The 23,779-nt window shown below is 42.5% G+C and overlaps 1 protein-coding gene and 1 long non-coding RNA gene across 2 annotated transcripts in view; one reads left to right on the forward strand and one right to left on the reverse strand.

Moving 5' to 3' along the window:
* Positions 1–7,748: 7,748 nt before the first annotated feature.
* On the reverse strand, positions 7,749–12,532 carry LOC132575431 (uncharacterized). Its single transcript, XR_009555678.1, has 2 exons — positions 12,436–12,532; positions 7,749–7,847 (listed from the first exon to the last, which is right to left on the reverse strand). It is a non-coding gene; the product is annotated as an uncharacterized LOC132575431 (long non-coding RNA).
* A 5,549-nt stretch (positions 12,533–18,081) lies between these two features.
* Positions 18,082–23,779, forward strand: part of LOC132575433 (enoyl-CoA hydratase EchA19-like) — a 30,835-nt gene continuing 25,137 nt past the window's right edge. Inside the window, exon 1 of the mRNA XM_060244198.1 lies at positions 18,082–18,289. Within this exon, the coding sequence (XP_060100181.1) occupies positions 18,148–18,289 (142 nt within the window). The 5' untranslated portion in view covers positions 18,082–18,147. The remainder of the gene's footprint in view (positions 18,290–23,779) is intronic.

Here is a 23,779-nt window from a genome sequence, read left to right on the forward strand (position 1 = left end):
ACGACGAACAAAAACCACAAAAGATGTAATGTTAAAAAATCTCTGTTCCTTCCAACCTCAACAAATTTCATGAGCACTCTATGACATCACAGCAGTTCTGCCAATGATTAGAGGTGGCTCTTCAACAAAGTAATGTTCAGCCAACAGGTAAGATAATTTCCATTGTAGAAACCTGCATTGTCTTATTTGTTTGTTTGTTTTGAGCTTCTGTGATTATGCTCGCCTTTCCTGCCGATTATCTTTTTTAATTTGATGCCTCATCTGTTCCTCTACAAATCCAATAAGTGCCATAATAGCGTGTCCAAAGATTGGTTTGACTTTCCTGTTAGTGTGGACAAGCTGAGGGAGCCACAGGAAATCACAGAAGGGGGAAACAATTTGGAAATCCCTTCAAAATCTTCTCCTTCAGGATTCTATAAGCTCTCACAAATTCAAGGAGAATAGATTTTGGGAGACCTGGGTTCATATTTCCAATCTGCCCTGGAAGTTCACTGGATGATTTTAGGCCACTCATTCTCAGCCTAATCTACCTCACAACATTTTTGTGAGAAGAATGATGTTTGGTCCCCTTTGGGGAGAAAGGTGAGGTAAAAAATAAACTCCCCTCAACCTTTCAGTCCTCCTACAGCACATTTCAGTCCTCATCATGCTGGGGTTTTGGACTTTTTCCCTGTGACCTTTGGTTAATTTATAAAGTCATCCTTGGAGGGTCTTATGAGTACTTAAGAGCCCCTACTTTGTTTGTGAGTGGTACTGTTGTGAGGCTTTCTTTTTGGTGTGGGGCTAGCAATTAAACTATTTTAGATATAGTGGTGGGGGGTTTTTTTATACTTACCAAAGATTCATCTTCCTGCACAGAAAAAGAGAGAGAAATAAACAAAAATGAAATAAATACTAGACATGTCATTAGAACAAATAGAACAAGTGAATAATGACAACATAATCTGCTACTTTCCTAACTCACCCCTCCAGGTATTTCATAGCAGGTTTCATTCAACATCAGGTTATAATTCTTGTACAGCTGCAGAGTTTGCATTTCAACCTGTAATACAACCAAAGCAGAGACATGTAAGATCAGCATTTATCCATCTATATTTCTCCCCTCTCAGTATAGCACATAAACAACCTAATAACTCTTCAACACCATAGCCAGCTGTTACAGGAGGGGTTGCAAATACAGCAGTAGAAGACAGAAACAGGATCCAGGATGATCTTGACAGGCTGGAAAACTGGGTTATAACCAATAAAATGAATTTTAACAGGGAGAAAATGTAAAGTTCTGCATTTAGGTAGGAAAAATCCAATGCATGGTTATAGGATGGGAGAGACATGTCTTAGCAGTAGTATGTGCAAAAAGGATCTAGAACAGATCCAGAGGAGGGCGACAATGATGGTGAGGGGTCTGGAGACCAAGTCCTATGAAGAAAGGTTGAAGAATCTGGGCATGTTCAGAGTGGAGAGGAGGCGGCTGAGAGATGATATGACCACCATCTTCAAGTACTTGAAGGGCTGTCATTTAGAGGATGGTGTGGAATTGTTTTATGTGGCCTCATAAGGCAGGACCAGAACCAATGGTTGAAATTAAATCAAGAGCGTTTCCAGCTCAATATTAGGAAGAACTCATCTGGCAAAACCAGCAATCATATACCTCTATCTGTTAAAAGCAAACTGATCTTGCAAGAGCTTTGCTTGGATCACTAAACACAACCAAACTCCCCACACCATTAGCCGTTTTTTTAAAAAAACCTGTCCTCTAAGAATCTATTTTGGCCACTTGGAGATTTTCTGCATTTTCATTTTCCTTGCTTGTGTGTTCCTGTTGCTTTGGGGAGGGGTGGGTATTTCTTTTTTGTATGTGTTTTGCTCCCTCTGGGAGTCAATTCAATATTAGCTTTCTTTATGTCCTGCATATCTTCCTGCAAATTTAAACTGCAAATTTTTATGCCGGGCAGAAAATGATGTAATATTGAATCAACCACTAAAGAGAGCAAAACGGATTCAGAACACCCTGCCCCCCCCCTGCAACAGGAACACAAGAGCGAGGATAATTAGTTTCTATTAATCAAAATGTGCAGGCTTGAAGAGTTGAATTGCTGCTCCCCACAGTCTAAATCACAGCTGCATACATGTGCAGTTTACGTTTAACAGAAGTTAAAAGTGGTTTTAAAATCTATTTTAGCCCGAAGTGGGAGTTAACTGTCCTCCTCAAAGAAAGGAGGACAGTCCTCTTGACCTAAGGAAAGCTGCTTGAAGGTTATTTTCTGTCCTTGTGTGATTTAGGGACTACAAACCTTCTCAAGATTCACCTGAATGAACTCTTTTTTTAACTGAAAGAGTCTACAGTAATCTTTGCTAACTGGCTTCTGTACTCTCATATTTATCACTTGTTTGTTCCAATTGTTTCTTGTTTTCCTTTTCCACATGTTTTTCTCTCTTTAATGGTCACATTGATATTAGGAAGACTGCAGATTTATACGCTGCCCTTCTCTCCGAATCAGAGTCTCAGAGCGGCTTACAATCTCCTTTATCTTTTCCCCCCACAACAGACACCCTGTGAGGTGAGTGGGGCTGAGAGAGCTCTTACAGCAGCTGCCCTTTCAAGGACAACTCCTGTGAGAGCTAAGGCTAACCCAAGGCCATTCCAGCAGCTGCAAGTGGAGAAGTGGGGAATCAAGCCCGGTTCTCCCAGATAAGAGTGCGCGCACTATACCAAACTGGCTATTATATCACTATATCTCCATCATATTTCCTGGCATATGTTGGAGATACAGCAATGTAATACTGAAGTGACCACTAGAGGGAGCAAAACATGTGAAGAAAAGACCCCCTCCAAAGCAACAGGGGTACACAAGAGATGAAAATGACAATGTGGAAAGTCCCAGGACAGCACTTCTGAGCTCTTTTGCACATACCACCTAAATTGCAGTGTACAGTAAATAATAATGCAGGAGAGCACTAGGTGCCTCGTGTCAGAGGTGCTCAAAAACTTGTTTTTGCTTACGGGTGAGCAGATGCACCAACCTATGGTTTAAATAAGAAAATGCTACTGGGGAAGCAAATGCCAAGGTTGCATATTTGATATTTACCTCTGAAAAAGCTGAAGCCTGCAGTCTTTTTGACCTCTTATAGAAGTGAGTTTGTGTGATGCAGGGCCTTGACCTAGCACCTGCTGTGGAAGTTCAAGCCTTTGACACCCCCCTCCGCCCCCACTGCATTTCCCTGTGGAATGTCACACTTGGTAGACAGGGAGTTAAATATTAGGACTGCTATACAAACAGATTTGTACAGGTTATCTGGGAACTGTTGTTACACATTTCTGTTACAACCTTTCCTTGAACTGGTTGCTGTAATGAACTTTAAAAACTGCACTTTGTTAATTATGGAGGCTTGTAACTGATTCCATGTTTTTTGTTAAAGTGCTTGCATAAATGGAACGGAGTGCTGGAGTCCCAGAGCTAAGTGCCAGCTGAATTTTAATCTTCATACAAGTTCGCCTACAATTCAGTAAGAGAAGTCAGATATGCAGATTCAATACTCTGTTTCACTGCAGAATTGAAGAAGTGAAATCCAACCTGTAAATCAAGTCTAATCAGGGCTCCTTCTTTTTTGGTAGAAAAAGCCCAGAAGGAGCTCATTTGAATATTAGGCCACACCCCCTGACATCATTATTGTTTCGCACAGGGCTTTTTTGTGGAAAAAGCCCAGCAGGGACTTATTTGCATATCAGGCCACATCCCCTGATGCCATGCCATTCCTGTGCGTTCCTGCTCAAAAAAAGCCCTGAGTTTAATTGATGTGTAAGGCTATCTAAATTTCTGAAGGGAAATGCTAATGTACAAATTAATAAAAGTCAGTAATCTCTAACGGCCTGAAGAGAACGTACATGATATGGAGCTTTGATACTTACCACCGGTGTGCTGCCATCCTCTATCATCCGGATCAAAACAATCTCTCCCTCTGCCCTGATTAGTCCGTCATAGTTGACTGTGGCTGTACCTGCCTGCTGGCAGTCTATATAGAGAACTATTTGGTTTCCCTGAACACTCAGGGCAACTTTGTGCCAGGCTCCATCAAAAAGCTTCCCCACATCTTCAAAAGTAGTGAGTACAGCACCTGCAGCTGCTCCTGCATAATATATTTCAACCGCACAGCTCTCCCCAAAGAGGCGGAGTCTAAACTGATCGGCTCCATCTGTGCCAGTAATTGCCCATAAGTCCCACGCCACACTGGAATGTCTGATTCGAAATGTAGAGACAATGGAGAATTCATGGGGAAGACCATATGGGAGGACAAACCTAGAAGAAAGGGAAGACTGAAAATTTAATATCTAAGATTTAATATCTAAAACTTAATATTCACAACATACCACATTTTTGAACAAAATATGAACCCAGAGACATAACTGCTTTATTTTGAACCAGCTGAAGCTGCTTCCAGGTAGACTTAAAACCTCAGTTAATTTTTTTCCCTCAGGAAATCTAGTTTTAATTGATAAGATAAAAAGCAAACAGGAAAAAACATACATAAAATAGAGAAAGACTTCAGATTTTCTCTACAACAAATATAAGTTTGATTACAAAACTTTTCTTTGCTATATATTAAGAATAAAGAACTCTCTCTTTTTTCTGTATCTTTATATTGTAATAAAACCATGAATTGTCAGGTCATTATTATCTTTTTCCAGCAAAAAATCTATAAGGAGTTTCCAGTCTGTAATAAATGAATTGTCTTTTCCCTAACCAACGCAGTGAGTTTAGCCATTGTTGCGAGATCCAACAGCTTCTCCAACCATTCTTCTATTGTAGGTATTGTCAGACACTTCCATTTTGGTGCATATAATATTCTTGCTGTCCTGGTCATATATAAAAATAAAATTCTATGGCTTCAGGAAATACTGGTTTTGATTGCCGATATTCTAGTTTGTATTTTCTAATTCAAAACAGTTTCCCAGGGTTCCCAATCAGAAATATGATGAAAATTTCTTTTCAAAAGGCATTAAAGTATCAATTTTGCCAATTTGATATTCCTATCTGTAAATCATTTGCATATCAGGCCACACACCCTGTTAATTTTCTTAAAATAAATCAAGGACTTGCAAGATTTTAAAGACATTCCTTAAATAGAATGTTGCACTAACTGTATAACACCTTGAACCAACTTTTGTTGGTCTTAAAGGTGCCAACATTTGTATAACACTCAACATTTGTATAACACTCTGTTGAAAATGAAGCTTTAATTAGAGCTGTAGTCTGCACCAGAGATTCACCTGGAAAATGTTTTAGAGTGAAAAAGGTTTCAGGTGACTTGAAATGTTTACTGAAAAATTCCTTCTTTTTTTTTCATTGTTTTAAAAAAATGCACTCATGTCCCAGCACTATATAACTAACTAGATCTGACTATGGGGCAACAGCACAAAATCATTTACAGCTAGTGCAGTAAGCACTCTGGATTGGCTCTGTGACATTGTCATGTAGCCAAACTAATTGGCCTACACTGTCTTATCATGAAGTCTGTTCAGAGTGAGGGCAAGAACTTTGCTATAAAATAAGAGATTGGAAGGAAGCAGCACCGCAAACATTTCCACCTCTGTTCCCATCCCCATACTTAAAACAGAAAACAGAGCAATAGTTGCAGACAGGTGGAGGCGGTGCTTTTGAAATGCAAGCCCCCCATTTTGGCTCTCCAGTAGTCATTGTATCCTGTTACAGAGCAACTTGGTTATTAGTATTCTGATCCCCAGGCCTCAACCTCTCTTAATGTGTAACTTGAGAATGGTCAACAGCAAACTAAACTATAGCCCTACTAATTTTGGGGGGGTGGGTGGGGAGAAGGTGCTTAACATACCTGGTTTTTCTTGTAATGCCAGGTTCTAACTGATATGCTGTCAGACCACTCTGAGATCCTGGAACAATCACGAATCTTGTCTCACTCGACAGTCTTAGTTCTTCCAAAAGATCAACAACTAGGAAAGAATGGCAGCAACGTGAAAACAGGATGAAACCAAAAGCACTGGCTCCACATGTGCCTAAAAAGGTATCTCTAGATATTCAGATACAAATGCTACGGCAACAGAAGAAGACTAACATGCTGCTTGGGTGTTCAGGTTTCAGAAGGAAGGCAAAAAACTAATTCATTTTTGGAATAGGGGGAATTTAGGACAATTTCATAATGAGATGAATAGGAGCTGGGCAAGGAGCAGCCGGAAGTCTGCAATTGGAATGGGTAGATTATTTGCCACCTGTCCTTCTACTGTTCTAACCTTTTGTATGTTTTTAGCTGTTTTTATTTGTAATTGTTTCGTTGAAATTGTTTTGAATGTGTTGTACATCACCCAGAGCCCTGCTATAGCAGGGATTGGGCGATCCATAAATTTAATCAATCAACCCTGATGCTCTGATCGCCTACCTCCACCTCCGCTGCCTTCCAGCTGATGGGAATGGTCTAGTATATTGCCCTTGCAGAAGCAGGCAACACTCTTCTCTTGAGAGGAGGGAGGATTTAATTCCCTTCCTTTAAAATTTTTCCCCTCAGGTCTACAGAAAAAGAACCTATTCTATCAACCTACACGGATGCCAGATTTACCATTTTATATAGGATGAGGATGCTAAGAATTCTTTGTTGAAATTCACCTTCCCCTTTCAAAGAATCAGGGCTTTTTTTTGTAGCAGGAACTCCTTTGCATATTAGGCCATGCCCCCTGATGTAGCCAGTCCTCCAAGAGCTTGTTGTTGTTCAGTTGCACAGTCGAGTCCAACTCTTTGCGACCCCATGGACAAAGTCATGCCAGGCCCTCCTGTCTTCCACCATCCTCCGAAGTCTGCTCAAATTCGTGTTTGTTACATCAGTGACGCTGCCCAGCCATCTCATCTTTTGCCGTTCCCTTCTTCTTTTGCCTTCTCTTTCCCAGCATCAGGATCTTCTCCAGTGAGTGCTCCCTTCTCATTTGGTGGCCAAAGTATTTGAGCTTCAACTTCAGCATCTGACCTTCCAGGGAACAGTCTGGGTTGATTTCTCTTAGGACTGACTGATTTGATCTTGCAGTCCAAGGGACTCTCAAGATTCTTATCCAGCACCACAGCTCAAAAGCATCTATTCTTCTGAGCTTGGCCTTCCTTATGGTCCACCCATCACACCTTGACAAATAGAAGGGGAAGACATGGAAGTAGTGACAGACTTCACATTTCTGGGATCCATGATCACTGTAGATGGTGACTGTAGCCATGAAATTAAGAGACATTTGCTCCTTGGAATGACAGCTATAGCGATCCAAGAGCTTACAGGGTATTATAGGGCCTATTGTAAACTCCAGGAAGATTGGCCTAATATGCAAAGGAGTTCCTGCTACAAAAAAGCCCTGCAAGGATTACAGTTTCCAGGATTTCTGTGTCATTAACTATTATGATTAAACACATCTGAAAATTATTTAAATATTTGGCAATATCAGGGAGGAGGTGGGGCTCACATGTAGATGGTCATAGGTTAAATCTCTTGTAAAATGTTTTCGCAGCTCTGTAGTTCTGGGGATAGAAGTTTATTTCACAAACCTTCTGCTTTCTTTGGACCTTCAGGAGCTGGGAGAAGGTCTTTGTTTTCTTTCATGGCAGTGACATCTGTAACAACCATTGGTGTAGGATCGGTGGGTTCTTCTCTGTCTGTGTAGCGATAGGCAAAATACGTTGACTCATAGTAACCAGCTGTGGTTACTTCTGGATAATAAGGGTCGAGATAGCTTGTGATGTAAGGGATGCTTTCTGTTGTGGCACTGAAACCTTCTCCTGATGCATGGCCATGGAAAGTTGTGCTCCCCAGCTCTGCTATATGTGGATATGCTTCAGTATCCTTGTCACCTAGAACATTTTGTTGAAAAAAAAAATACTACAGATGGGGGAAAATGGTAAAAGCATGCATTTTTTGTGCCTACCAATGATTATTAGAAGGAGCCCCATGGCACAGTGTGGTAAAGCTGCAGTACTGCAGACCTGAGTTCGATCCCAGCAGAAGCGGGTTCAGGTAGCCAGCTCAAGGTTGACTCAGTCTTCCATCCCTCTGGAAGTCGGTAAAATGAATACCCAGCTTGCTGTGGGGGAAGTGTAGATGACTGGGGAAGGCAATGGCAAACCACCCCGTAAAAAGTCTGCCATGAAAATGTCAGGATGCGACATCACCCCAGAGTCAGAAACGAATGGTGCTTGCACAGGGGACTACCTTTACCTTTTTTACTTTTACCTTTTACCAATGATTATGCAAGTTTCTGGGGAAACAACAACATCAGTCTAGGAAAGAAAATGATCTAGCTCCAGTATAGGGTTGCCAGGTTCCCCTCCCGCTGGTGAGGGAAAGGGGGTAGGGTTGTCAAATCCAGGTTGGGAAACTCCTGGAGACTTGAGGGTGGAGTCTGGAGAGGACAGAGACCTCATGGGTACAGCGCTATAGAGTCTACTCTCCAAAGCACTCATTTTCTCCAGGGGAACTGATTTCTGTCGTATGGAGATGAGCTGTAATTCCAGGGAATCTGCAGGTCCCACCTGGAGGCTGGCATCTCTGCTTCAGTATGCACAGCGATCTTTCAGCACGCATACAGAATTGTGGACAAGCAGAAGAATCCTATTCTGTTTAATGCCAGGGAATGAGACAGCTCATATTTGCCCAGCCATATGAGATGTCACAGCAGCCAAGGTCTGGCCTGTAACAATGTATGAATAATCACTGAAGAGCAGCTTGAAACAGACACAACTATTTTACTAGAGTGTAAAACACTATTAATCATGCATATAATGTTCATACAAAGAAACAAAATCATTACATTCTCATTGCATAATAGGTGATATCCTGGAATTCCATTAAGCACTGTCTTTTTAAGGATAACATCATTCGAGCTTGCAAAAGGAAAGCCTTTCTCAAAACATTTCTCTTTCCAGTATTTGCACCCGGTAGAGATTAGAAATTGGTGTGTTGATCCACGTATGAACGTTTTTCTCTGTGGTTCCATGAAGATGTTTACTATTATTATTAAGAGGGATTGAGCTGTGGAAAAATAAAGTTCCGGAAAGATGCATTCTCTCCCTTTGTAATATTTTTATTCTGTGGATTCCCTTATCAACACTGTTTCTCTTAATTTGTCACTGTTGGGTAGAATAGCCGCAATTAAAATGAATATTCTACCAAGAATAATGTATTTGTTTCAAACTATTCTGATTGTGAAAGACAGTAAACAATTTAATAGATGGCAAAGGAAAATTTCAGAGTTTGTGTGGGCGGGGAAGAAACCAAGAATTAAAATGAAAATTTTAACAGATGCAGAAGAGAGAGGCGGATTTCAATTACCAGACTTAAAATTATATCATGAAGCAGTTTGCTTAGTATGGATAAAAGAATGGATAATGTTGTTAAACAAAAAACTCTTAGCGTTGGAAGGTCATGGAAATAAATTTGGCTGGCACGTTTATATGTATTATGGGGGAAAAAAGATAGACGGCTTTTTCTCCCATCATTATATAAGAAACAGCTTGCTAAATACATAGATGAAATATAAGAAATATGGAGATGAGAGAAAACTGTTATGGATAGTGCCAGCCGAAGTGATAAAAATAACAGCTGAGACGGGTGAAGAAAAGTGGTTGTCATATAATCAACTATTAAAAATACAAAGTGGCAAAATAGAATTGAAAACTGCTGAAGAGCTGAATAATAAATATGATTGGTTTCAAATGCAGCAAATAAAGAGCTTGGTGGAGAATGATATTAAAACTGAAGGAATAAGAAAAGAGCAAACAGAAATGGAAAAAGTTCTGCTTGGAGACAACGGAAAATTAATTTCAAAATTATATAAATTACTTTTAAAATGATCTACAGAAGATGAAGTAGTGAAATCTCTAATGATTAAGTGGGCAATTAATGTAAATAAAGAAATACAGATGGAAACTTGGGAATATTTGTGGAAGAACTCTATGAAGCTTTCAACGTGTCATAGATTAAAGAGAACTGTTTTAAAATTATGTATAGATGGTATATGACTCTTAAGAAATTGGCAAAGATGAATAATAAGATGCCAAACAGAAGTTGGAAATGTAAAAAACATGAAGGTTCTTTCTACCATATGTGGTGGACTTGTGAAAGAGCAAAAAAATATTGGCAGATGATTCAACAAGAAATTTCTAGGATCTTGAGATATGAATTTAAGAAAGTTGCAGAGACTTTTCTGTTGGGATTACAAATGGAAAAATTTCCAAAAGAAGATAGAACTATAATTTGGTACTTGCTTTCAGCTGCTAGGACATTATATGCGCAGTTGTGGAAGCAAGAAAAAATACCAGAGAAATGGGATTGGCTTATAAAAGATATGACATAGAGTGAAATGGACAAATTAACAAGAATTTTAAGAGACTATGATTTAGAAGTTTTTAAGATGGAGTGGAAAAAGTTCAGAAGATATGTAGAAAAAGAGTGGAAAATAAAAGGACATTGGACAATTTTTGATAATGATTAAGTCTTAGAAAAAAGAATATTAATTTTTGTTTTTATTAGTTAAGGGTACCTTTAAATATTAGTACTTTAAGTAAATAACACCGGTGGGGGTCAAGTAACGGGGAGAGGGGTAGGTAGAAAATAATATATGGGATAGATAAAAGAAGTTATTAATGATGCAAGAAATATAATTTGTTACCATATGTTACCAAATAAAATTGTTTTAACCTAACACTGTTTCTCTTCACGTAATTGAAAGCTTGGACTTTGAACTTGTGGAAGTGATTGGAGACTTCACATCCACAACAAATAACAGAAGGAGAAATGTTTTGAGAAAGGCTTTCCTTTTGCAAGCTTGAATGACATTATCTTTAAAGGGACAGTGCCTAATGGAATTCCAGGATAGCAGCTATTATGCAAGAAGAAAGTAATGATTTTGTTATTTTGTATAAACATTATATAAATGGTTAATAGTGTTTTATGCTCTAGTAAATACTTTCATCTGTTTCAAGTTGCTCTTCAGTGATTATTCATACTTTGTTACAGTCCACAACGAAGCCTGTGTATTTTCTATGTAAAGGTATGACCTGTGGCAGCCAACACCATTTTAGAGACAAATTTGGCCATCTAAAAATGTGAGGTGTGGCAGCACCAGGACTATTTCTGCAGAAGTGCAAGGCGAGCCCCAACATCGGCGTTCTTAAATAGTCACTTTGTTACATTTCCCACACAATTTTTTGCCTCCCAAGGAGTAGATTTGAAGTCATTGTCCCCTCACCCCACATTTTCTGAATTCCCATTTTCCGCAATCCCCCCCCTTGGATTTCAACTCATGGTTTTCTAGTGAGAAAATCTTGTATTCTGACTTATTTTTCCATCTTGCTCCCATTTTGAGTTGTCAGCGACACATGTTCACCCCACCTACCACCCTCCCCCACCCCGGTTGTCCTGGAGTCATCTGCCATTGTCTAAAAAAACCACAATATTGATTGCGTTACGATGCAATTTTGTACTTTACAGCACATCAAGTTCCTGTCCTTTAATGGCCAAATTCTTCTCTGAAATGGCATGGGCGGCCATGGGTCAGATCTGAGGGCACTATAATATCTAGTTTGACCTGTGCCTTAGATCACAACCCATGCTAGTCATGATTTGGTCAACAATGTGATTATTTGAGAAACGAAATAGACTGTGCATACCCAGACATCTGAAAAACTCAAGGGTTATTTTGTAGAAAAAGGGGTGCTGGAACTCATTAGCACGACTCATTTGTATAACTCATTTGCAAATGCCACACACCCCTGACATCACCAGAAGGTGTACTAAATTATATCAGCTCAGCATCTACCTTAAAACACTTCTTGAATTATAATTGTCATAATACAACCCTACTCCCATCATACTTCTAAAATTCCTTTCGTCTATGTGACCACAGTGGCTTTATATGTGTCTGCTTTATATGTTTGGGTTATTTTTCCATTTTTTGCGGAGAAAAATATTAGAATGTTTGTCAAATCTTAAGAGTCCAGAAAAATTCTCACAGGGGGTTTGAACAATGGAGGCCAAAAGCAAGTATTTTTTTTGGGGGGGGAGGGGGGGAAGGTTAAGGAAGAAAGAGCACAACAAAATTTAGAGGTTTCAGAGCTCCACTCCTGCGAGCTCCTACCCAAAATGAGGCCTGGAAAAACTTAATTATAATTTCTAAAATAGAAGCTGTTAATAAAAAGTGAAGGGGAGGAGAGACTTCTGCCCAATAGTTCCACCTTGCAGAAGACCCATTTTGTATCTCTGATCGTTTTTGGATTATCTTCAAGGGTACACGTAATGTACAGCTGTACCCTGGCAGCTACATTCTTTCATTTTTAGGAGAACAATGAACAGGAACATAGGAATGTATAAGCAGAGCAAGTGGCTATTGCAATGACAAATATATTCTTTTTTGGTCTAATTAATGGATTTAGAAGGAGGTACCTGAGTCATATCCAGAAAGATCATGTCCAACAACATAAACTGGTTCCAGGGCAAAACTGAAGAAGGCGAGTGCCCATTTCCACATCAGAGGTGAAAACTGAAGAGAAGAAAAGAACGCCTTATAAGGAAAAGATAAATCATAATCACAAGGAGAAAAATATTGTGTAGAAGTTATGTATTCCTTTATTTATCATATTACTATTCCATCTTTCAAACAAATAGCTTCATTAGATGGGGGTAGTTTGCCAATGACGATTATCAAATCGTCATTGGCAAATTACCCCCATCCACTTCTGTCAATGTGCATTATCACTATTCAGACATTACGTTTCTCTCCTGCTAAATATCACCTCACCCCTTTCATGTAATAAGGAGGAAGATACTCTCCTTTCCCTACTCCTATGCTACCTGATACTGCCTTGCAAAGAGGCCTGATGCGATCTGTAGGAGACAGTCTAGTTGCGTGTAGTGGTACAGAAAGTGAGCTGTGATCTGCCTGGTTCCTGATTCAAATCCTGCCGCTTCTATGAACTTGTTCGGTAGCCTCAGACAAGCCACCATTTCTGCCTCAGCCACCCCTCTATAATACAGTGAAAAGAACACTGGGCTGCCTTACAGGGCTGTTGTAGGAACTACAAAAGGATAACGTGTATGAAGCATTTTAAACACTGAAGGCGCTATATACATGAGAAACATTATTATGATTAATCCCATAATCCCTTGGCTGTCTCCAGAAGGGTTAGTTGAGAAAGCTTGCCTCCTTCCCTTCTCCACTCTCAGGTGCTCTTCAGCGACAAGAGAAATCACATTCTGGTCATGTTCAGATAAACACAAGTGCTGCTTGCTTCAGTTACATTCTCTTCAGTTCTGGGCCATTTCAGATCTTTCTTAAAACAAAAACTAGAGAACATTACTTTAGCTATTTCTTGCTGAATTTACCATCAAAAGCCCAATTTAGGAAGCTATGCTTCTGGCCCTTTAATTTATCATATGCAGTGCCACCACTTATTCTGCATTAACTAATTTCTCAGTTGCATTCTTTCCATGTTATCAAAACACCAGCAAGCACTTATGAGCTGGCATCTTTATTGCTGAGTCAATGTCAGAAAAAAAGACATTCCGAAACACTGATGGAAAACTGGCAGGTGAAGGAGGACTATAAATATATTCCAGGTAGAACACTCCAGTTCACGGGTGACACCAAAAGTGCAGGTATCAGATTGTAATCCACTGCCCATCAGTCTATTGAGAAACCTGATGTAAGTGCATTTAGAATTGTCCTTTGGACTTTCATCCATACACAGCAACAGCTTAAGTGCCGTGAGCGGCCCGGGAGAATACGGTCTATGGTATTCTACACGTTAACAAGGTTATGTCCACTGAAAATCTGAAATCAGAAATGATACCATACCTTTGAATTTGAGTCTCCCATAGCTTTCTGGTTGTTGAACCCCTTCAGTAAGTATTGTCCTCTTATGATCCAGAAGCTCTAGAAATCAAATTTGGGCAGCCTTTATTTCTTTCCTTTTTTATAGCTGCATATTCCACCTTCCTTGATTCTGTCCTGTCCCTTGGTTTAGTGAAGCAGGACTTCACTTTCTGTTTGGTTATATTTCTTTCTATCCATCAAATGACACGTTCTGTTCCCAGGATGCCATGAATATCTTCAAGGAATCCCACAGTAGTGAGAAATATTTGACTCCATGCTCAGACATCTTCAGTTCCACCTGGCACAGCAGCGCGTCCCAGTTTACCACCTGATGGATGACTTCACAAGTATGTACCACTTCTTCATCTCTCCTGACTTACTGTTTGGAATATGCCTTTGATCTAAATGCTGTTTCTTCTCTTTGGACCCGTGCACCTTCTTATAAAGGTCCCATCCAGTTCGGTCATGCTTACACGAGCATCTCCATGTGCTACTCCAAACTGCTCTCATTTTGGAACCATCCATACTGAACACTCAACAATGTTTATGGGTGTTTGTGAGCATTTAATGGGATGCTCCAAAATAGATGATATTGGATTTATACCCCACCCTTCACTCTGAATCTCAGAGCTTACAATCTCCTTTACCCCTCCCCCCACAACATATACCCTGTGAGGTGGGTGGGGCTGAGAGAGCTCTCCCAGAAGCTACCCTTTCAAGGACAGCTCTGAGAGAGCTATGGCTGACCCAAGGCCATTCCAGCAGCTGCAAGTGGAGGAATGGGGAATCAAACCTGGTTCTCCCAGGTAAGAGTCTGCCCACTTAACCACTACACCAAACTGGCTCCCTTATATACACACACACAGGTGTTTCCAGTCCCCCTCTCCCTGCCAGACACAAGCCTTACCTTTTCCAAAGGACGGGGATGAGCATTCTTTGGTAGGGAGGGCTTACTAAAACAGAGAGTAGGCTCTGACTTGAACTGTATCCAGGGCTGGCACCCTAGACAAGGCTAACTTGTGGTGCCCCTCCTTGCACTGATAATGTCACCAATGCACAAGTGCATCACACTATTTATTTGCTTCACTTCTAGTCTGCCTTTCTTGCTGAGAATCGAAGTCAGAGACAACTAAAAATGCTGTAAGAACAGTATAATGCATAATAAGATAACAGGGCACTAAAATACAAAATTAATACAGGCAACAAAAGCAGAATTATAAAACTAGAGGATAATGCAGTGGAAGATTAGATTATGCATTACAAAAACATTATGTGTTACAAACTGCATTACAAAATCAGAGAGCAAAGCAACAAAAAACAGCATAATGTACACCATGAAGACTGCCTTAAATTCCACAGACTTTTGAAACATTGCTTACTCTACATTGTGACCAAATCTTGAATGGGAGTGTATGGGTAAACTCCGCTTGAGCAAAAATGTGCATTGCAAGCAGCATAAATTCATTTAAGAACATTTTTGCGCGACATATAAACGTGTGTGTGTCTTTGCGGTTATAAACCCCCAATTCACTTTATTGCAAAACGTACATCCATCAGTCTCCTAGTTACTGTCATACCTGATAGACTTTGAGGGACATCATCACAATATGCCACACATATTGAAAAATCACTGTAACATATGCGATCATATTAAATATTTGAAAACACATATAAAGAACCATATTGAACAGACAAGTAAAACAGCAGGTACATCAGGCAGAATGAAAGTATGCCTCAAAGAAACTAGACAATTTATTCTGAGAAAGGTCTCAGTAAGACTCACTTGTGCAACGTGACCTGGTAATATAGGAATGTTTCTGAATGTCAAAGTTATTCTCCTATCTATCTGCGGGACTGCCTTGCCCCATGTGTTCCCCAGAGAGCACTTCAATCAAGTTCTCAAAACCTTTTGGTCGTTCCTGGGCTAAAAGAGGTTAGCAGACAGGCTTCCACCAGAGCAGAAGCCTTCTCAGAGCAGCCCCAATAAACTGGAACACTCTCCCAGAAGCCATCAGGGCCCTGCGGGACTTATCGCAGTTCCGCAGGGCCTGCAAGACTGAATTGTTTTGGATGGCATATGACATCTAAATGGGCGAGGGCTGCCACCTCACCTGGATCTACCTTGTATTAGTACCAACTGCCTAGGATCTGACTGCTTTGGAGAAAGGAAAATACTATATGATCCTGCCTTGAATAGACGAAGTAGCACCATTGTGATTTTATCTGATTGTTTTACTGTTTTAATATTGTTTATTTTATGTTGTTAGCCGCTTTGAGTCTTCGTAGAATGGGTGGGATATAAATCTAACATAATAAATAAATAAATAATCGCTGTGGCTAAGTGGCAGAGCATCTGATTGGCATTCAGAAGGTCCCAGGTTCAATCCCCAGCATCTCCAGTTAAAAGGATCAGGTAGTAGGTGATAGGAAAGACCTCTCTACCTAAGGCCCTGGAGAACCACTGAGTAGAGAATATTGCCTTTGATTGACTGATGGTCTGAGTATAAGGCAGCTTCATGTGTCTGATGATATGAGATTAGGGGGTGGAGTTTTCAGAACAGAGAGTGTGGCTTTTAGATACAAACTGGTTTTAAACAAAACTAGTTACTGTCCAGTCCCATGGTTGATTTTTTTGTTTAAAAAAGCACATTTGGATTAACTCTCGTTTTCTGGTATTGCATCTCCTATCCCTTTTAAATAAAATTACAGACAGAATTTGACATGTCAGATTCTGCTGTCTTGGAGATGCAAATAATGAGGAAATGCACCCAGGGAATGTCTTAAGAGTTATTTTTATTAGCCTAAGAAAAGCAATGTGGTTTTGTGTAACTCTACTGATTGGAGAGCTGCCTTCGGGATTACCTGTGGTTTCAAAGGCTGCTCCGTGAGAGCATATTACAGTAGTCTATCTAGGATGACACAAAGCCGTGAGCAACCGTGGCCAGATTTCTCCCAGAAAGGTAACTGTTGGCATACATAATTACATTCCCCATGTATGTCCTGCCTCTCATGGCCCCTTGACCCTGTAGTTGTTTACATCCTAGGGCTGCCAAACTCCAGGTGATGACTGGAGGTCTCCTGGAATTGTAACCGATTTCCGGGCGATAAGAGATCAGTACATATGGAGAAAATGGCCACTTTGGAAGGTGGACTCTATAACATGCTATTACACCCTACTGAAGTTACTCCCCATCCCAAACACTACCCTCAAATATTTCCCAACCCAGGCCTGGCGACGCTGCCCATATCTCCACATCAATGATCTTCCCCTAGGGTTGCCAATCCCCAGGTGGGGGCAGGGGGATCCCCCGGTTTGGAGACCCTCCCCCCACTTCAGGGTTGTCAGAAAGCGGGGGGAGGGGAGGGAAATGTCTGCTGGGAACTCTATTATTCCCTATGGAGATTTATTCCCATAGAAAATCATGGAGAATTGATCTGTGGGTATCCGGGGCTCTGGGGGGGTTGTTTTTTGGGGTAGAGGCACCAAATTCTCAGTATAGCATCTAGTGCCTCTCCCCAAAATACCCCCAAGTTTCAAAAAGATTGGACCAGGGCATCCAATTCTATGAGCCCTAAAAGAAGGTGCCCCTATCCTTCATTATTTCCTATGGAAGGAAGGAATTGAAAAGGTGTGCTGTCCCTTTAAATGTGATGTCCAGAACTCCCTTTGGAGTTCAATTATGCTTGTCACAGCTTTGATCTTGGCTCCACCCCCAAAGTCTCCTGGCTCCACCCCAAAGTCCCCAGATATTTCTTGAATTGGATTTGGCAACCCTATCTTCAGATGAAGTAATGGGCTCTAATTCATCACAAGCTTATGCTGGGATAAAATTTTGTTCACTTCCCAGGTGCCACCCACCAGACTCTTCTTTATTTTTGCTATATCAGAGGAAAGCAGCGGAGTGAGAACTACGGCTGCTATCCCGAGGTTCTTGTGGAAACAGTGGAATTTAAAAAAAAAGGAATATCAAAAGAAAAAGTGAGGTAGAGAAGGCACTGAGAGTTAACATTTGGAGTTAATTGTATCTGCCACGTGCCCTGATCTGAGTTATCTGGCATTCATTACCCCAGCCCCATCCAAATTTGGCCCTCACGCTTGTGCCTCCCAAAACCTGAAACCCTGCAGGATGTACGAAACACACAAGGGGGCGCTGCTGTCCCACTACCATATCCAGCAAAAAGAAAAGAAAAGAGAAAGTAGGCAATTTGACGCAGGCGCGCTTGCAACAGCAGGCGTGGCGGAGCGGAGTAGCCTGTTTTGGTGGAGTCCTGCTGGATTTGCAATGTCCAGACAACTGCTGCCCAGATCCTCGAGTCTTCTCAGGGGAGGAGTCTTGCAGAGCTGCAGATCTCTGCACGCAGGGGCCACGTCCAGTCGGGCAAGTTGCTCAGCGGCTGCCACAGCAGGAGAGCCACCCCGACAAGGTTTGTAATTCTGGTTTCGTCTCTGCGTTAAGCAAACCATTCGCCTACGCACGGGAGAAATAAAAAACCAACCTTGAAGGCACGTGGAGATTCCGAAACAAACCGTCGTACCTGCTGCCTGCCCTTTGCACACAGACGCAGAATGGGGAAGAATCACACGCTCCACCCCCGCCTTACGTTAGTTTATGTACATTTTGCAGTCTCACAGCGTCACCTACAGGCCAAGTTGTAGCGCTGGCAAAGGACGAGTGGAGCAGAAATTTCGGCTGGCGTGTGGTTTCCCTCGGCAGCTGCTACTGCGATGGGGAAGGCAACGGAAAGAGGGCTTCCTCTACAGACCCTGCCGGCTGATCTGCATTGTATGTTGCCCATCCGCCCTGCCAGCCTGCACGGTTGATTCGCAAGGGAGGAGTTCACGGACCAAGTTTGCACCAGACCTTTAATCCTGGTTTAACTCTGTCCCCAAGCTGACATTCTACACTGAAATCATAGAATCATAGCTGGTTTCTCTGATTCAATGATTCTAGAGTAGAATGTCAGTTTGGGGACAGTTCTAAACCAGGATTAAAGGTCTAGTGTGAAATTGGGCCATGAGTCCCCAAGCTCAGCATTATAAAATAGCAGCTTTGTGGTCCCTTAAAAGCTGCGCTGAGTTGTCGCGATACGGAAGGTTTTATGCAGTATTATCCATCAGATAAAAACGGGCTCCAAGCCATGAAAGTTCGTCTCAACTAAGCAGGTGGTCTTTAAAGGTGCTCCGGGGCTTCCCTTTGTTTATGCACAACTGAGTAAACCCTCTGTGTGCAAGGAGCAAGGGTTAAAACTTTCCTGCGGTAGAACAAAGTAGGAGTCAAGTAGACCTTTAAGATCAACAAAGTTTTATTCAGAATGTCAGCTTTCGTATGCGTGCATACTTCTTCAGACAAGGGAATGGGGTACAGTCAGCAGAGCTACCTACATTTAGCTGGTGGGTTAAGGGTGTAAACCGATACAGAGATAGGATCAAATGGCAAAATAGTGTAATAAACAAATTGGAAGACCATTTGGTCTGGATAGCATTTGTGTGGGAACCCAATAAAAGGTAATAATCACCCTGTGGGTGAGCCTAGAATAGGGGCTTGTTTCGGAGGAAGTGGTTAAGCAGTAGATCTGATCAGGAGCATCACCTTTTTGCTTGGCAGGTTTTTTACGCCCTTGACAACTGCGGGACAAACAAAAAATTCTGCAAGTGGTAGGTATCTCTTTGCAGGGATAGAAAAAAGCTTTGCCTACTGACTGCCTGCCCATCATTCAGAGTAGAGAAGTCCTGCCAGCAGGACGAAGGTGGCAAAGATAACATGACATCTAACAGGGAGACTGTTAAAACCAGGATTGGCTTAAAGCCATGAGACTTTTCTGTGATTTCCCCAGCTCGGTTTTGATTTGTAGGCCTTTAGTGTACATATTTGCAGTCACGTTTACTAAAAGAAAAGGTAGTGCCCACTTCCTGTGCATAGTTTTTATGGGACTCAACTGGATTTAAATGCGCAGGGTTGCCAATTTAACTCATACAGTTTTAATGTGAAAAGCACTTGGCGGCAATGAACATGGGATATCTTTATTATTCGTATTTCAGACGGATAGGAAGCTGAGAAAGAGACTTTTTGAAAGCCACCCAGTGAGAAATTCATGGCTCTGGCGGGGTTTGAAGCAAGGTCTCCCACGCCCATATCGTTTTATAAACATGGGAAATGAAAAGCTTCATGGTTTCATCAAGAGTTGATTCTCCCCCCCCCCCCCGCCTCCATAGCTTAAACATCTGTCTCTGTTACACTACAGAAAAAAATCTTTGCCTGTTGTAGATTTTCAAATGTCTTTTTTTTTTTTTTGCCTCTGGTGTCATAATTTCTGGGAGAGCTGGTTCACATATTATGAAAGTAGTTTCTTAGTACACACGATGTATACCATGTACAGTATGTCACAGAAGTGTGTACACCCCCTCACATTTTGTAAATACAGCTTTTCATGTGACAACACTGAAGAAATGACACTTGGCTAAAATGTAAAGTAGTGAGTCTACAGCTTTTATAACAGTGTAAATGTCTGTCCCCTCAAAATTATGCAACACACAGCCATTAATGTCTAAACTGCTGGCAACAAAAGTGAGTACACCCCTAAGTGATAATGTCCAAATGAGGCCTGCATAACTGTCCTTCTGCTGTTGGAAAAAGTATATATAATGTGTGTACATAATCCTTTGTAGAAAAATGCTTGTGTGTTTACTTCAGTACATGTAAAAAGGTAAAGTTAGTCCCCTGTGCAAGCACCAGTCATTTCAGACTCTGAGGTGACGTTGCTTTCACAGTGTTTTCACAGCAGACTTTTTTACGGGGTGGTTTGCCATTGCCTCCCCCAGTCATCTACACTTTTCCCCCAACAAGCTGGGTACTCATTTTACCGACCTCGAAAGGATGGAAGGCTGAGTCAACCTTGAGCCAGCTACCTGAACTCAGCTTCTGCCAGGATCGAACTCAGGTCGTGAGCAGAGAGCGCGGACTGCAGTACTGCAGCTTTACCACTCTGTGCCATGGGGCTGATAACAGTGCCTAATTTCCTTGCATGTGCAGAGGCCCCAGTAATCCTTTGGCTGGACACACTCATGTGAGGCAAGAAAGATCTTTTAATTGTATATGGGGAAAAATGTGTCAAGGAGCCCTACGTCTAAATGGAATTAAAGGTGCTTCAGTGATTATTGAATGCTATGTTCTGATATTGTTAAATCTTGCGTTCTGTTTTGTGGGGTTTTTTAGAGTGATCTTTCTTATCAGTCATTGCCCCAGGATCTGTTATTTAGATATCATTGTGACTGATTCTTAACAGTGGAATTCTAAGTAGATTTATGCTATATGAAATCCATTGAAGCCAGCATTCATTTTCCATCTTCTTGCACAGGCTTGCTGCGGACATTTTGCACCATTCATGCAGCTGAATGTTCACAAACATTCAAAATGGGGGTGTTGAGACATTAGAAGGGCTAATAAAGAAAGAACGAAGCCTTTGTTGGAGCAAGAATCTACATAAACCCAGTCTGACAGCTACAGTATGACAGCTGGTGATCTAGCTGCCAGGCTAGGTCACAGTGACCTGATCAGCAGACCGGCTTGAGCCGGCAGAAGCCAAGTGATGCAATCCGCTGAGTCAGCACGGCCAGGATTGGCTGCTTGGACTATATATGATCTGTGTGTGCATCACACAGGTCTCTCCCTGTGAGATGGTGGTTAGGCGAAGCACTTTGTCCGTGGAGGTGATATTGTATAGACTGCACAAGAGAGCACTTGTTGTGTATATATGTTAATACACCTTTTGGCACTAGTTGCACGTGTCTGCCTGATTTTCTTTCCTGAAGCCCTGTGTCGGGCAAGTCATCTCCCTCACTCTGCTACTCCCGCTCCGACAGGGTTATGGGCCCAGCACGCTTCCGCTGCGGGGAGGAGAGAGTTGAGAGTTGAGCTGACTGTGAGTTTGGAAAGAGCCGGAGGCGAGGAACGCCGGTGAAGGACACAGAAGCACCACCGTTCTCTGTTTGAGAGCCAGAGGGACGTCGGCAGCCAGCTGTGAGGAGGAGTCGGCACGATGGCTCAGCAACAGCTTGGAGTAGCCGTTGAGAAGCTCACCTCAGCCAACTACGCGGTGTGGAGCCTGAGAATGCAACACTACCTCAAGCGTGAAGGGCAATGGCTGTTCGTGAGTAACCCCCCTGCTGACTTATCTCCTGCCGAGACTGTGTTATCGGATAAGGCACTGGCCAACATAGTGCTGTCTATAGGAGATGACCAGCTGGTTTATGTGCGAGGGAAGGACACTCCCAAGGCTGCCTGGGACGCGTTGAGTGCGGTGCATGTTAGCACCACTGCTGGTTCCCTCATGGCCTTGACAAGGAGGATGTTCCGCACCGTTATGCCGGCTGGAGGGTGTGTGAAAGATCACATCAAACGGCTAACGGACTGTTTCGTTGAGCTGGAGGCAAGAGGCAAGACTGTAGCTCCAGACGACAGAGTGTACATTTTGCTGTCGTCGTTGCCACCTGAGTACACTCCCCTGATAACTTCTCTGGAGACGGTGGACGTAGCGACCCTGACCATGGAATACGTCTGTGCCCACCTGCTTGACTTCCAAGAGAGAATTGCGGCCGTGAGCTGTCCGGGGGTGTCGGCCGGGCAGCGTGCTGTTATCGGTGTGTCCGGGAAGACAGCCAAGAATGAGCCAGCTTTTGCTGCTGGCAGGCGTCCGAAGGTGGAGGAAGTGGAGCCGACTGCGTTTGCAGTCCGTCGCTGCTATGGATGCGGGTCGTCGCAGCACCTGCTCCGAGCTTGCCCTGAGAGGGAGAAGAGGCGGGGGCGTGTGCGGCGAGAGCGGAGGACCGCCAGCCCGTGTGAGGAAGCAACCCGGCTGGTCACGTCTGCAGTAGAGAGCACAGGGTCTGCTTGGATTTTAGACTCCGGGGCAACGAGCCATCTCTGCTGCGAGAAGGAGTTGTTGAAAAACATTGACAGTCCTGAGCATAAGTATGTGAGATTGGCTGATGGGACCACTGCCAATTCTGTTTGCTCAGGCAATGTGGAATTTCCTGCACTGAAATGTATGTTGCAAAATGTGTTGTATGTACCCTCACTGCAGTCTAACCTGTTGAGTGTTAGCACACTGTTTGACCAGGGATACCAGGTGAGATTTGAGAAAACCTGCTGCAAAATCCTGGGAGGTGGGGGAAAGTTGCTTGTGACAGGAAAGAGGGAAGGTAAACTGTATGTGGTCCAGAGTGATTGTGCCCAGGTGGCTCAGGTGTCGAATGAGCCTGTGCACAATAATTGTATACATTTGCTCCATAGGAGACTTGGGCACTGCGGATTTAGGGCGTTAAAGAAAACCCTGGAGCTTGTGCCTAGTTTGAAAGTAAATCCTTGCAAATGTTACTTGGATTGCCAGGTCTGCAAGAAGACCAAAAGCAAGGCGTGTGCTGTTGCTAAAGAAAGCTCAAGGGAAAGCACACGAGCCCTGGAACTAGTCCATTTAGACGTTATTGGCCCATTGCCAAAGAGTCTGTCGGGGAGGAGATACTGCTTGGTGGCCACCGACGACCACACGAGGTACATATATTGTGCCAGAAAAATGCTGAACCCCACCACAAAGATTGGGTGGCGGCTAAAAGAGTACTACGTTACCTCAGCGGCACAATAGAACGTAAGCTATCCCTCAGAGTAGGAGAAAAACCTGAACTACGCGCCTATGCTGACGCAAGCTGGGGGGACCGGCCCAAGGCAAAATCAACCACAGGAATTGGAATATTTCTGGGAGATGCCCTAGTAGTATGGAAAGCCACCAAGCAGACCCTGGTGGCATGTAGCACGTGTGAGGCAGAGTACGGTGCCATAAACGAATGTGTACTTAACCTAGAGTGGGCAGTACAACTGATGAGGGACTTTAGCATACCTGTAAATTTGCCAGTTTCAGTAT

The sequence above is a fragment of the Heteronotia binoei genome, chromosome 7 (genome assembly GCF_032191835.1).
Source record: "Heteronotia binoei isolate CCM8104 ecotype False Entrance Well chromosome 7, APGP_CSIRO_Hbin_v1, whole genome shotgun sequence".
NCBI lineage: Eukaryota > Metazoa > Chordata > Lepidosauria > Squamata > Gekkonidae > Heteronotia > Heteronotia binoei.